The 14,764-nt window shown below is 40.5% G+C and overlaps 1 protein-coding gene across 1 annotated transcript in view; it reads left to right on the top strand.

Moving 5' to 3' along the window:
- The first annotated feature begins 563 nt into the window (after positions 1–563).
- The window catches only part of GSDME (gasdermin E), a 37,761-nt gene continuing 23,560 nt past the window's right edge, over positions 564–14,764 (top strand). Inside the window, exons 1-5 of the mRNA XM_032237712.1 lie at positions 564–662; positions 2,301–2,546; positions 9,645–9,837; positions 9,967–10,138; positions 11,333–11,453. Coding sequence (XP_032093603.1) covers positions 2,330–2,546; positions 9,645–9,837; positions 9,967–10,138; positions 11,333–11,453 — 703 coding nt within the window. The 5' untranslated portion in view covers positions 564–662; positions 2,301–2,329. The remainder of the gene's footprint in view (positions 663–2,300; positions 2,547–9,644; positions 9,838–9,966; positions 10,139–11,332; positions 11,454–14,764) is intronic.

Genomic DNA, 14,764 nt, shown 5'->3' with positions numbered 1-14,764 from the left:
TTGCCTGGTGAAATTCTGGGAAGTTAAAAACTTGTTGCCTTATGACATTTTGGGCGGCCTTGAGAGTATTTGCTCAACTATGGATTATAAACCAAAGTGCAAGAGGTGGCACAGGAGAGATAGATGTATTATATTCTCTTCCGCGATTCCTCTCATATCTTTGGTTCTTTATGTATTTATCTTTTATCACTGAAAACATGTTAATACAGACCTGGTCTTTTTCAAGTTGCCTAAATAGAAATGTACTTTAAGTAACCTCTGAAGGAAGCGTGCACATGTAAATACAAAAATTATTACTACGCAAGAAAATAAATAAAACAACTTCCAATTAGTCAGCTTTCAAATAAATGCAGGCACCGTTGTATCATTCATTGCTACATGACGCTGTTTGCATCGTGGGGCGAGTCCATCAGTTCGTATCAGTTACGGCGTTGGCAGAAGCAGCATCTAGCCACGCCCCTCATTCGGAGCAAACCTCCTCCCCGCCGATCACGAGCGAATAAACAGCAAGAAAGCGCGAGTTCGGAAAGCGAATCAGGAGAAGGCTCCATTACCGTCGAGTGGGGAAGCATCGTGGACTGGAGTGACAGGCCCGGACAATAGAGCAATTGCGAAGGGCTTTGGGCTTTGGCCGCGGGTGTTCTTGTCGACCCTAGAAAATTGTGAGTAAAAAGAAAAAAGCGTAAAGGGATGTTGCAAATGCTATTCTAGATGAAACCCGCCTTTTCCTGCACTGGAGTAAACGATCCTTTCTTTTCCTATTTTCCTCCTGTAAAACCTAATGATGTTTTGTATCGTACCAAGTCTAGCTAGTGTCTCCGACTCGTTTGGCCTCCACCGGCTTGATGCTCCTGTCCTCTTCTAGTAGAGCGCATCCCTCTGCCTCTCTCAGCGACCGATGCAAGACTCACCCTCTTCAGCTCTCCCACCCTCTGAATCGTCGCTGTCTCGCTTTCTCCTTCCTCGTGAACAGAGGTCTTCAGACTTGGCAACTTTTAAGATTTGTGGACTTCAACTCCCAGAATTCTATAGCCATCATAGCTGTCTGGAGAATCCTGGGAATTGAAGTCCACAAGTCTTAAAGTTGCCAAGTTTGGGGATCCCTGCTCAAAAGATCTTCCTGTTCGGTACTGTATGGTTAGATGGAGGGGGACAGGAAGGTTGGGGTTGCTGCTGTTAAATTGCATCGATGATCCAAATTAGTACTAAAGGGGGATAGCACAAAGTACCCCCTTTTCTTTGTCTCCTATGCAATTCTTACAGTTTTACAATGTGAAAGTAAACTAAAACCACCAAAAGTTTTGGATTTAGTTGACTGTTTTTCAATCTCACCAGTTTTAAAGACTGCGGAAACTTCCAAAATTCCTCTGTCAGCACAGAGAAATGCTGCTTCAAAGCATTGTAGTTTGAATTAAAACAGAAAAAGGTTGCTTTGCTTTGGCTTCTTGCTGTCTTACAATTACAGCTCTTCATTTATTACACAAACATGTGTAACTATGGCTGCTTTATTTTTATTTCTGCCACTGTTGCACATATTATTGGAATAGTCTCTAATCTATAGAGCAGCGAATGGTGTTATTCTGTTAAATGCGGGGTGGGGAGGATCATCAGAGGCAAAAAAGAAGTGCATAATGGCATTTTTCACTGCCATGAACTGCATAAATATATTTGCCGACAGTCACCAACTCCCCACCTAAAATCAAATGTATGTTAAAATATTGTATTTTAAAAAATATTTGCCTTAATTTGGTTAAAATAAGTTATTCTTTTGTTTTCTTATAGTAATAGGGAACAGAGTTGCAAAGGATGGCTGGGTAGAAATCTTATAAGTACAAATCAATCTTATTTATATCGGTATACTTTAAATTATAGTCCTTGCCTTAACACAATTTTTAGCGACTTGAAAGTTGTAAGAGCACTGAAAAAAATAACTTATGACAGGTCCTTATGAATACTGCAGCATTCACATGACCAGAATTTAGACATTTGGCAACCAACATGTACTTATGATAATTGCAGCATACTAAGGTTCTGGATTATCATTTGTGACCTTCCCAATATGCTTTCTGATAAGCAAAGTCAATGGGGCACATTGGATTTGCCTAGATGATTGACTTAACAACTACAGTGATTCATTTAATAACTGCAAAAAGGATTGTAAAATTGAGTTGTTAACAACTGCCATGCTTAGCAACAGAAATATTTGTCCCACCTGAGGTAACAAGTCAAAGACTACCTTGTAAATGGATGTTTTTCCTCACACTATTTGTATTTCTCATATTTTGATTTTATTTCTCCAGATTTTTGTTGAATATCTCCCATCCTTACGATGTTTGCAAAAGCAACCAAGACTTTTGTGAAGGAGGTTGACTGTGGAGGAGACTTAATCTCTGTGTCATCCCTGAATAACTTAGATAAATTACAGTTCTTGAACTTAGTCACAAAGAAAAAGAAAACATGGTGCTGGCAAAATCCAAAGTATCATCTCTCATCAGTTTCATTGAATGATCTGCTTTCTGAAGACATGCATGAACCTATAAAGCCAGGTAGAGTCACAGTTAAACACTGTTATGGGAGATAAGAAAAGTGCAAAGTCCTATGCATTATTGTACAGATGACCTGATTTATTAGTGTTGAACTTTGAAATAGTTATCATTTTTTCCCCAAAAGTTAGATACAGCAATATTATTTTATATGTCATTTTGTTTTTTTATTCGTTTTCTAGAAGTGGTTGGTTGCTGGTTTTTTTGGAAGTTTTTCTTTAAGTTTTTAAAATCCATTTTCAGTCAAAATGGTTCAGATTGATCTATTAGATAATAGTTTCAATTGTGAAACTCTACAGTTTTGTAGTTAAAAATGATGCAATTTAAAGTTATGTCATTTTATGGGATATGTGCTATTAAATTCCTTGCCTGCAATACTTAATAAGATCACTTACACAAGAATAAGTGCTAAAGTCTGATCATTCAGTGGATGCCTAAGTTTGTACTCAGAAAGCACTTTGACCATTCAGAATAGCAGTAATTAGTGATAACATTTTGTCTAACATTACTAAATTAATATTTGTTGACAATTTAAGAAATTGCTGCTTTTAATCAGATGGAAATAGATTATCTCAGATTTAAATTGAATTCAGGCATAATATCCTGAAAAGCCATTTGGTAATTTAGTAAAAAAAAACTTCTACAATTAATATTACCCGAACTTGCACATTTTTTACATCTTTTAATACTTGCACAATTATTCTTGTTTGGGGAGTGCATGTGGTACGTATGTATTTGATTGAATGAGCCCACGCTTTTTAACTTTGTAATTTGTTTAATTCCTTTTTATATTATATTGCTGTATTTTAAATTTTTGTAGGGGTGTGAGTGAGTGAGTGTTTGGGTGTGTAAGCGAGATTGGGATGGGAACCAGGTTCCCCCACACTGAGTGCTTCGCAGAGGTGTTGGGGGGATCTGGGCCTACTCCAATCTCAGGATGACTGATTCGAAGGGCCTGTCGGGAAATGCGGGGGCTATGGGGGTGGATGGAGGGACTACAGACACGGGAGTGGGCCGGAGCATTACGGTCTTAACAGGGAGGGGCAGATATGGCGGAGACTTTAGGGCTGGCCATTACCGGGGAAGGAGGGCTCACTACGTCACAGAGATCCTTCCTTCCGGCCCTATGAGTCCCACTCCAAGGCCAGATGGCGTGAGTAATCAGGACCCTGGTCTCAGGCTGCTGTCGCTAAATGCCAGGTCTGTAGTTCACAAGGCTCCCCTCGTCCAGGACCTAATTTTAGACGAGAGGGCAGACCTGGCATGTATTACTGAAACCTGGCTGGGCGTCCCCTTCACTGAAATGTGCCCAGAGGGTTTTCAGGTGCTTCATCAGCCGCGACCCTAGGGAAGGGGTGGGGGTGTGGCTATTGTTATCCAAGAGTCTCTAGTACCTCGTAGGATCCCTGCTCCGGAGCTTGTCGGGTGTGAGTCCTTGCTGGTGAAGTTGGACCTCAAGGGTCAAGTGGGCTTGCTGTTAACGTACCTGCCTCCCAACAGCGTTGCAGCAGCCCTCCCCTCGCTCCTCGAGTCAGTAGCCGAGCTGGCAATTGAGTTCCCCAGGCTTATGGTTCTGGGGGATTTCAATTTGCCTTCGCTCGGGGAACACTCTGAGGGAACGCAGGAGTTCATGGCTTCCATGACAGCCATGGGCTTGACCCAAGTAATTTGGGGCCCGACTCATTCGGCGGGTCACATGCTCGACCTCGTATTCCTCTCGGAGCAGTGGAGTTGTGATCTTGGTTTGAGGGGTAGTGAGATCTTACCCCTGTCATGGTCGGACCACTACCTATTGAGGCTTGACTTTCGGAGACCAAACCCCCACTGTAGGGAGGAGGAACCGATTAGGTGGTTCCACCCCAGGCGCCTTATGGACCCTTTGGGCTTTCAGACGGAACTTGGGGTTGTTCCTGATACCCTCGCTCGCAGTCTGGCGGAGACTCTGGTTGCTGCTGGAATTCAGCAGCGGCAGAGGCTCTTAACCAGATTGTGCCTTTACGGCCGATCCGAGGCAGTGGATCCAGGAGGGCCCCTTGGTTTACTGAGGAACTCTGGGAGATGAAGCACCGTAAGAGACGCCTAGAGCAACGATGGAGATCCAGTAAGTCTGAGTCAGACCGAGCGCTTTTAACATCCAGCATCAGAGTCTACCTCTGGGCAATTAGGACGACCAAAAGAACACACATTGCCTCTCTGATTGCTTCCGCTGAGTCGTGCCCAGCCGCCTTGTTCAGGATAACCCGTTCCCTCCTAAACAGGAGGGATACGGGCGACCCTTTGCAAGGCAGAGCTGAGGACTACGTCCAATTCCTCGCGGATAAAGTTGCTCGGCTTCGGACGGACCTGGACTCCAATTGCGCAGAACCAGCCGAGGCACCAGGGGAGAATCTGGATGGACATCACTGGATTGATTTTCAAGCTGTTACCCCTGAGGACGTGGACAAGGCCATGGGAGCCGTAAGTGCCTCCACATGTGTGCTGGACCCGTGCCCCTCCTGGCTGGTTGCTAACAGCAGGGAGGTGACACGGGGCTGGATCCAGGCGGTTGTTACTGCCTCTCTTCGGGACGGGTTCTTTCCCCCCGCTTTAAAGGCGGCGGTGGTGAGACCCTCCTGAAGAAGCCATCTTTGCATCCAGCCGTTTTAAACTACTATCGTCCAGTCTCCAACCTCCCCTTCCTGGGGAAGGTTATTGAGAAAGTGGTGGCCTTTCAGCTCCGGCGGTCCTTGGAGGAAACCGATTATCTAGATCCCTTCCAGTCGGGATTTAGGCCTGGCTACAGCATGGAAACCGCTTTGGTCGCGCTGATCGATGATCTCTGGAGAGCCAGGGATGGAGGTCATGCCTCCATCCTAGTGCTCCTTGACCTCTCAGCGGCCTTTGATACCATCGACCATGGTATCCTTCTGCGACGACTGCGGGAGGTGGGGGTGGCAGGCACTTTTTTACGGTGGTTCTCGTCTTACCTCTCGGACAGGTCGCAGTCGGTGTTGGTTGGAGGGCAAAGATTGACCCCTAGGCCCCTGAACTATGGGGTGCCGCAGGGTTCGGTCCTCTCCCCCCCTCCTGTTTAATATCTACATGAAGCCGCTGGGTGAGATCATTCGACGGCACGGGATAAAATACCATCAATATGCGGACGATACACAGTTGTATCTGTCCGCCCCGTGCCAACTCAGTGAAGCGGTTGACGTGATGTGCCAGTGCCTCGAGGCTGTTAGGGTCTGGATGGGGGTTAACAAGCTTGTACTCAATCCGGATAAGACCCAGTGGCTGGTGTGTTTCCCTCCTACTAATTAGCCAAGTTTTCCATCTCTCAGGCTGGGGGGTCAAACAGTACGCCCCTCAGACAGGGTTCGCAATTTGGGAGTCCTGGACCCACAGCTGACTTTTGAACATCATTTGTCGGCTGTGACCAGGGGGGCATTTGCCCAGGTTCGCCTGGTGCGCCAGTTGCGTCCCTACCTGAACCGGGAGGCCCTCACAACAGTCACTCGTGCCCTTGTGACCTCTAGACTGGACTACTGCAACGTGCTCTACATGGGGCAGCCCTTGAAGAGCATTCGGAGACTTCAGCTTGTCCAGAATGCAGCCGCGCGAGTGATCGTGGGTGCACCTCGGTTCACCCACGTAACACCTATCCTCCGCGAGCTGCACTGGCTGCCTATTGGTCTTCGGATACGCTTCAAGGCGCTAGTTGTCACTTATAAAGCCCTTCATGGTATTGGACCTGGGTACTTGAGAGACCGCCTCCTGCCAATTACCTCCAATAGACCGATTAGATCCCACAGATTAGGCCTCCTCCGAATTCCATCCACCGGCCAATGCCGACTGGCGACTACCCGGAGGAGAGCCTTCTCTGTGGCTGCTCCAACCCTCTGGAACGAGCTCCCCGTGGAGATTCGAACCCTCACCACCCTCCAGGCCTTCCGCAAAGCCCTCAAAACCTGGCTATTCCAGCAGGCCTGGGGCTAAAGAGCTTCTGCCCCCCCTTCTCGAATGGTATGGTTGTTGTGTGCTTTTAAATTGTGTATTGTTTGTTTGTCTTTTATCCCCTGTTTGTACCTCCTTTCCCTTTACTGAGTTGTGAGCTGCCCTGAGTCCCCTTCGGGGAAAAGGGCGGCATATAAATGAAATAAATCCTAATCCTAATATAACTGAAGACAAATAATTTTTCTTTAAGAAAATTGCTTATACTTGGTATTTTAGGATAGCAAATTTGTGGCCTGACACGCCCCCAAACCAGTTCTCCGGTATCTTCAGCCATTGCCAGCATGGTTCTGCATATGCATAGAGCAATTTTTAGTCAAATGCGCATGCACATGCAACACACGCACACAGTAAACTAGTACTAACCAATTCAGGAAGCCACCCCTGGTTCCAGCACACTGGCCAGCTGGTCTTCACATGTGCAGCACCAGAAACCAAAAGACCAGGTAGCCAGTGCACATGCGCATGCTGGAAACAGAAGAGCAGCCACCTGGCGCACCAAAAACCAGAAGAGCAGCAGCTCGCATGTCCAGAGAGATGCCTCTATGTGCCACTTCCAGAACGCATGCCATAGGTTTGCCATCACGGTTGTACTGATTATATTGTAATTACAATATAATCAGCTTTGGAGATATTTTGAGCATGAAACATCTGGAACGTTAAGAAATAAGGAACTAAAAGTTGCAGATGGTAGGAGATATCAGATGAGCGCATTGAAATGTGCCAACCACAAGATGGCACTGGGAAATGAGGAACTAAATGTAACAAGTGTCTGAGAGCTTCAAATGTACACGGGTGTATGTGGAGACTGACTGTCAGTAAGACAGAACAAGGAAGTAAGTTGTGAAATGCGTGCAGAAAAGTATAAAAGAAGGTCTTGAGAAGAGTTCAGGGCCACTGGCCGTAGCTAATCCTTGCTGGACTCAGCTATGTCATTGGACCTTATTGCAATAAGTTGTTAATGTAAGTATTGGTATGTTGGCTATTCATGTTCCAAATTGCTCATGAAACAAAATACTTCTGGTCTTAAAGTAAGATTTATTGCTTGTGGTTCCCCTTTGTTTTTTTATTGGGATATTTTTATGACACCATGATCATGTAATCAAAATCTGGATGCTTGACAACTGGTTCATATTTAAGACAATTGCAGTGTCCTAGGGTCATTTCATCATCTTTTGTGACCTTCTGTCAAGCAAAGTCAATGAGGAAGCCAGTTTCACTTAACAAACGTGTTACTAACAACTTCAGTGATTCACTTAACTGCTACATATGTTATGGCCGGAAGTGGGGGCATTATTGGTTTTTGTTTTTTTTAGAATATTTATTTTATTTATACTGTGTTTTAATTGTTTGTAAGCTGGCTAGAGTCACTGAGCAAGTAGGCAGCTATATACATTTTCTAAATAAACAAATAAACTGTGGCAAGAAAGGTTATAAAATGGGCCAAAATTCATTTAGCAACTATCCGGTCTAGCAACAGAAATTTTGAGTTTAATTGTGATCATAAGTCAAGGACTATCTATAGTCTACAAATCATTTCCTATTCATATTCCAGAAGATGATGGATCATTCCTGCAATGATCAGTTAGATATATTCCAGGAGTAAATCTCAGAACACCGGAATCTTTTTTTATTTTCTATGTAGCCTGCCTTTTTGTTCTGGTGAACAAACAATGCAGCTAATAAGATTAAAAAATAAAAATAGGACATGGAAAGTTAAAATATACATATGTGCACCATCTATTTGCCAATAAGCATAGCTTTGATATGATGCCTCAAGATATGAATATATATCGCCTTGAGGAGCCACCAGTCTCTCTGCCCTGACTGACTTTTTATAGTAAAAACATAGGTATTTGGAATTACATCAAAGAAATGTCGCTTTTTAACATCATCTTAGTTTCCCTATTTTGTTCTTGTTGAGAAACAGGGTTTCTTCCCCCAAAAAAGGACAAAAGAATTCAAAGAGCAGGTATTGTTCCATGAGAGTGAAAAATTAAAGGAGGATAGAAAGTTGCATATGGTGAATCAGGGCTCTGTAAATGTATACATACAGTGTAGTAATTTTATAATTGGGCAACCCATTCTCAAAAACTGGTTTATTATGATGTATCAGTAACAGCAAAAGTAGAATTCAGAGAAGCCATGAATGATTTACTATAGCTTCTGCGACTCAGTCTATTTCAAACATGTCAGGACAACAGTTCTTGAAAGTTTGCTTTGTTTTATTGATTCTTAGGATTCAATTGATTAGCCTTTTAAGTTGTAGAAGAAAATGAATATGAAAGAAACCTCTTAGAATTAAGAATTAGCTTGAGAGTATAGGATTGCATATTATCCCAACACAACTGTGAGACCCCCAAGAAATTTAGAATAGGAAATGTCTGTTCCGTGCTAGTCTTTCAAATATATGATTGGTTCAATTTCGTCTTAAGTTTTTCATTGGCTAAAAGTTATTACTTCAGTGTGCTTTGGGGCATGATTGACTTTAATATCCAGCAAGATTTGTATCAAGTTGTTTTATTTCCTGTATCCTTAATTTTGTGCTTCATTCACTGTATTGTCCATAGTCCATCAGAACTAGGGGTCGACTGTGGGATGGTATAAATAAATAAATAGGCAGATAGACAAAGCATGGCAATACTTTTATTTTGTGACTATTTCATTTTCCCAGTGGATAGACAGAATAACTTCTGGTGGAATTCAGAGATTTGTTACTTAAAATGACTGCTATTTTTCTTTAAATGTCACATATGTATGCATGCATTTCTAAGACCCAAATCCTTTCAAATTATTGAAGACTTATAGCATTCAGATCCATATATTCTAAGGAGGGGAACTTTGGACACCCAAGCAGCATTGGTAAACTCTACTAACAAGGCCCACTGGTTCAAAGAAACTGCATTTATTTTAATATCATGTGAAGAACCATAGATTCTCCATCTTTATTCATTGGATTATAAACATTTTTAAATACAGGGAGCAGTATAAAACAATGACTAAGTAAGTCAATATGTTTTGTTATGAATAGTTTTTTATATTTTTAAAAATAATTTATGTTGTGCTCCAGTTTAATGTTCTGTAATTTGGATATTTTACTTTCCCCCTCAGTTATTGTAGAGTCTGACTTTGTGAAGTATGAAGGCAAGTTTGAAGACTGCATCAGAGGAAGCATTGATACGTCATTAGGAAGAATTAATTTAGGAACTGGAGCAAGGGATGTTGTAGAAAGTCTGTCCTCTTTTGGAAATCTTAAAAAGCAAGAACTTGACTTGCACAAGCTTATGAAAGATGTGAAGGGAAGGTACATATTTATTTATTTACTAAAGAGAGAATTATTTATCAATTTGTTATAGGAAAACAATATTAAGTCCATCTATTAAACAGAAACTTTTTTTCCATAGAAATTTTAATGTATTTTTTTCTCCTTTAGGACAATAAATCTACAGACTTCGTTGTTGGAACAAATGCTTGAAAGAAAGAATGATGTCCTTTGTATCCTTATAGAAAAAATATTGACGACTCAGAAATGTTTAATATCTGAACATATTCAAAAAGAGGAAAAACTTGCTGGAATGGTGGGAATAAGTACAAAAATTATAAAGGTATTAATGCATAAGGAAGAATAGTGATGGACTATTACAGCATTCTATCACATTTTTCCATATCACCCCCCCCTGCAAGATGTATATAGCCTTTGTGCCCTTTAAATTCCCCTTCTGAAAAAGTTAAAATTTCAACCCTGTCCACTTCAGCCTTGTATTACATTGCTGACCATATCCCCGTGTCTTTTGAAGCCTTTAAAAAAAAGAAAAAGAAAACAAGTGCATTTATTTGTCACAAGCACAAATAAACTTGTTTGCATTAAGTTGAAATATTAATGTTTCTGTTCAAAAATGAATGTTCTATGCAGTTTGAAGATTGTTTGCTACTAAATCTATTTGCTATTAAATGTTAGAATGAATAAAAAATTGTAGGATTTATAAGGTTTATAAGATTTATATTCAGATCAAAGTGTGATGCCCTTAACACATCCTCACTATAGTTTTAAATGAAAGTTACAAAGTGCTGGATAAAACTAAAGATAATTGAATCCTTTGCTCCAATTCTGTCAGCTGTAGAAAAGTTCACAAGAAGTTAATTATAGAAATACTCATTCCAGCTGAAAGTCACCATAAGTGTATTTGTAGAGATCCATTTGTATTAAGGAGAATCCCTTGTAGTAGACCTGTCTTTTGTGAATTAAAAACCCACCTAGTTCTCAAAGGCAAACTTAAGAAAACACATTTTAGAGCTGTCTAATTTTAAAACAACTTCTAAAATATTTAGTTATGCAGAGCTTGGTGCTCTCTGAGTTTGATGGTTTGCTTCCTGATGTTTCCTAATCAACTTTAACATTATCAGTACCTAGATTGGTAATGAAACATCTGCTCAGAGAAGACCAAGGACTCCAATATCAAGATATATATATATTCTCATTTATGTATGTTTAATTTTATCTAACAGGTAACTCTTGGTGCCATAACTCTCTCCACACACTTGTTGTTCTGTCTCCCCCCCTCCACCCCGCCACCTATTTTATCCTTGCAGCCATCCTGTTAAGGATTTGGGCTGAGAGATCTTAAATGTATCAACTCTGGGCATTTTTTGTTTCATTTTTTGGTTTTAACTCACTTAAAAGTAATTGAAAAATCATTTTTAAATTCTACAAAATGACTTCTTGTCATCCTTTCATGTTTAAATTAATGCATTTTGGAATTAATTTGCACAAATTAACCAACAATTAAATATCTCTCTAGGTATCAGTGAAGGAAAATGGAAATATGATCAAGAACTCTAATGTGGTATTAGAAATCCCTGCTCCAACAGCAATTGCTTATGGTGTAATAGAATTGTATATAAAACGTGACGGTCAATTTGGTAAGTAATATGGACACCTTCCTTTTCCTCAGGGCAGCATAAAAGTGCAATCTCATCCTGATGAGCATGCTTTTTATTAGACTTAGATCATCAGCAGAGGTTCTATTGTCCTAATATTTCATTTTAAATTCAGTTTTATGCATACCATAGATCAGTACGTAATTGGTGATCATTTAAAGGGAAGGCTTACGGATATTTTGAATCAGTATTACAGTCAGAAACTGAGTATAATACATGAGAAGATGTAGGTGAGGTTAAACCAAGGCATTCAAGCATTTTATTTGGTTGCAAATTAAAAGAAGGCCTACTTATGTGATCAACTTCCCCTAACAATGGAACAATGGAATGCTTTTGTTTGTTTGTTTGTGTGTGTTTGTCTGTCGGTCTATTTATTTATCATATAGCATACAATGTCAGGGAAATCTACACATGCTAAACATACAAGGCATGTCCTGAAAATCTAGATTGCTAGTTCACTGCATCCTTTTTTAGTATATACTCTTATCTCAGCACATAAAAAGTTTAAAATATGTATATCACATGATATTACTGAGAACAGGCAATGTTGTTAAAAAAAATTAAGTGAAGGCATACTGCCCAAAACTATGCCCACACCATATTTAAAGGTAAGGATGGTTGCACATTATTTTTCCCTTCTTTACAGTGCTGCTATTTCTTTTCTAATTTCTGTTTGTCGGATTTTAATATTGGGGCATCTTATCTTTGAAACCTTATATATCAACATCTCTGCTTTGCAGGACTAATCCTAATTTAGGCAGAGTAAGACAGGCATTTCAGATTAGGGAGAAGTTTATGAATAATATCTCTGGATCATCAGCATTTGTTCACAAAACCTTTGGCCATTCTTTTGCTTGTATAATAAATATCTGTGATTCTTGTAGCCTGTTTTGCATCTTCTAAAGTCAGGGATGGGAGTCTACCAGTTCAGACCAGTTCGGGGGTGCGATCACCGAACCAGTTGTTAAACTGGTAGGATCCCACCACTGCCTAAACTAGTCTGGAACTTCCATGTAGAATCAAGGACACTATTATTTCCAATGGAATGAGGCTACTTTTTATTTTTTGGGACATACACAAATATCTTGAAAATGTTTGCTATGTTTCCACTGCATGAAATGATCACTGTGTTCTACTCTGTAGTGGAAGGATTTTCTCATCTATGGAGATTCTAAACATTCTTACCCATTTCTCCAGTGAACATCCAAATAATTGTGCCTAAAATAGCAGGCTTACAATGTGCTAAGAGTTCTATTGAGATTCGGTGAAGTTAGGAGGCAGCCTTTTTTTTTCCAAATAATTTGTATACAACTGGAATAAAAGCTAACACAAACTATAAAAATATAAGAATAAAAAAAGAAAAAAGTATAAAAAAATAGGTTGTCCTTTCATTACAATAACTTTCGCAATGTATTACATCTATACAATACAATACAATAGCAGAGTTGGAAGGGACCAACCCCCGGCCTAGACAGGAAACCCTATACCGTTTCAGGCAGATGGCTATCCAACATCTTCTTAAAGACTTGCAGTGTTGGGGCATTCATAACTTCTGGAGGCAAGCTGTTCCACTGATTAATTGTTCTAACTGTCAGGAAATTTCTTCTCAGTTCTAAGTTGCTTCTCTCCTTGATTAGTTTCCATCCATTGCTTCTTGTTCTATCCTCACATGCCTTGGAGAATAGTTTGACTCCGTCTTCTTTGTGGCAACCCCTGAGATATTGGAACACTGCTATCATGTCTCCCCTAGTCCTTCTTTTCATTAAACTAGACATACCCAGTTCCTGCAACCGTTCTTCATATGTTTTAGTCTCCAATCCCCTAATCATCTTTGTTGCTCTTCTCTGCACTCTTTCTAGAGTCTCTTTTCTACATCGTGGCGACCAAAACTGAATGCAGTATTCCAAGTGTGGTCTTACCAAGGCATTATAAAGTGATATTAACACTTCACGTAATCTTGATTCTATCCCTCTGTTTATGTAACCTAGAACTGTGTTGGCTTTTTTGGCAGCTGTTGCACACTGCTGGCTCATATTTAAATGGTTGTCCACTAGGAATCCAAGATCCCTCTCACAGTTACTACTGTTGAGCAAGGTGCCACCTATACTGTACCTGTGCATTTCGTTTTTCTTGCCTAAATGTAGAACCTTACTCTTTTCACCATTGAATTTCATTTTATTAGATAGTGCCCAATTTTCAAGTTTGTCAAGATCCTTCTGTATCTTAAATCTGTTTTTTGGAGCGTTGGCTATTCCTGCCAGCTTGGTGTCATCTGCAAATTTGAAGAGCTCCCCATTTATTCCCTCATCCAAATCATTGATTAAGATGTTGTACCTAAGGTACAACAGTTACAGCCATTGATGGTACGATGACTCAGTAGGTTAATACGCTGCCTTATCAGTTAACAGCCTGGGTTCAAGACCCAAGTGCCAAGGTGAGCTTCCATTTTACTCACCTCAGCTCTTGCAAACCAAGCAGTTCAAAAGCATGCAAATATGAGTAGATAAATATGTACTGCTTCGGTGGAAAAGGTTATTGTATTCCATATTTTAGTATTGGCCACATGATGATGGAAGCGTTTCTCAGACAATTCAGCTCTCCCTTGGCTGAGAATCTGATATGAACACTTCCCCTTGAGTGAGATATGATAGGATATACCTTTAAATCCTTAGAGTACAACATATATTTTCTTCACTTCTTATCTCATCTCTTAAGTAAAAATAAAATCCAAAAGTCTCATCTTTCATTTCTTATCAGCAAAAATCCAGTTGCCATATCTCTGGTGCTCTCTGAGTTTGCTTGTTTTCTTGCAAATGTTTCATTACACTAAGTACTATCATGTTCCCCTGAAAATGACAGGGTCTTATTTTCTTTTCACCCCCGAAATAAGCACTTGGCCTTATTTTGGGGGAGGTCTTATTATTTTTGATGTGCAGGAGGCGGCGAGCATGGTCATCTCATGGCTGCTGCTGTGTTGCAAAATTTTTGGGGAGGGCTTACTTTAGCGCATGTGCTCAGAAGCCCAATTGGGCTTATTATCCAAGGAGGTCTTATTTTGGGGAAAACTGGGTACTTATAATGAAACATTTGCAAGAAAACAAGCATGCTCAGCACCAAGGACCTCTTGTTTCAACCTTGAGCTACAAATATTCTCCTTTATTGGTATCTCTATTTGTGCATTTCTTTTAAGTAATGAAACATCATTTTATTTGTGTGTCCAATACTTGTTTTTCAGCATTTTTCTCATTGCTTATCACAATTATCTCCAAATTAAGGTCAAACTTATCTAAATA

Source organism: Thamnophis elegans, chromosome Z, assembly GCF_009769535.1.
Source record: "Thamnophis elegans isolate rThaEle1 chromosome Z, rThaEle1.pri, whole genome shotgun sequence".
In the NCBI taxonomy this organism is placed as follows: domain Eukaryota; kingdom Metazoa; phylum Chordata; class Lepidosauria; order Squamata; family Colubridae; genus Thamnophis; species Thamnophis elegans.
Note: the sequence above shows the minus strand (reverse complement) of the source record. Positions and strands in the feature narration are given on the sequence as shown.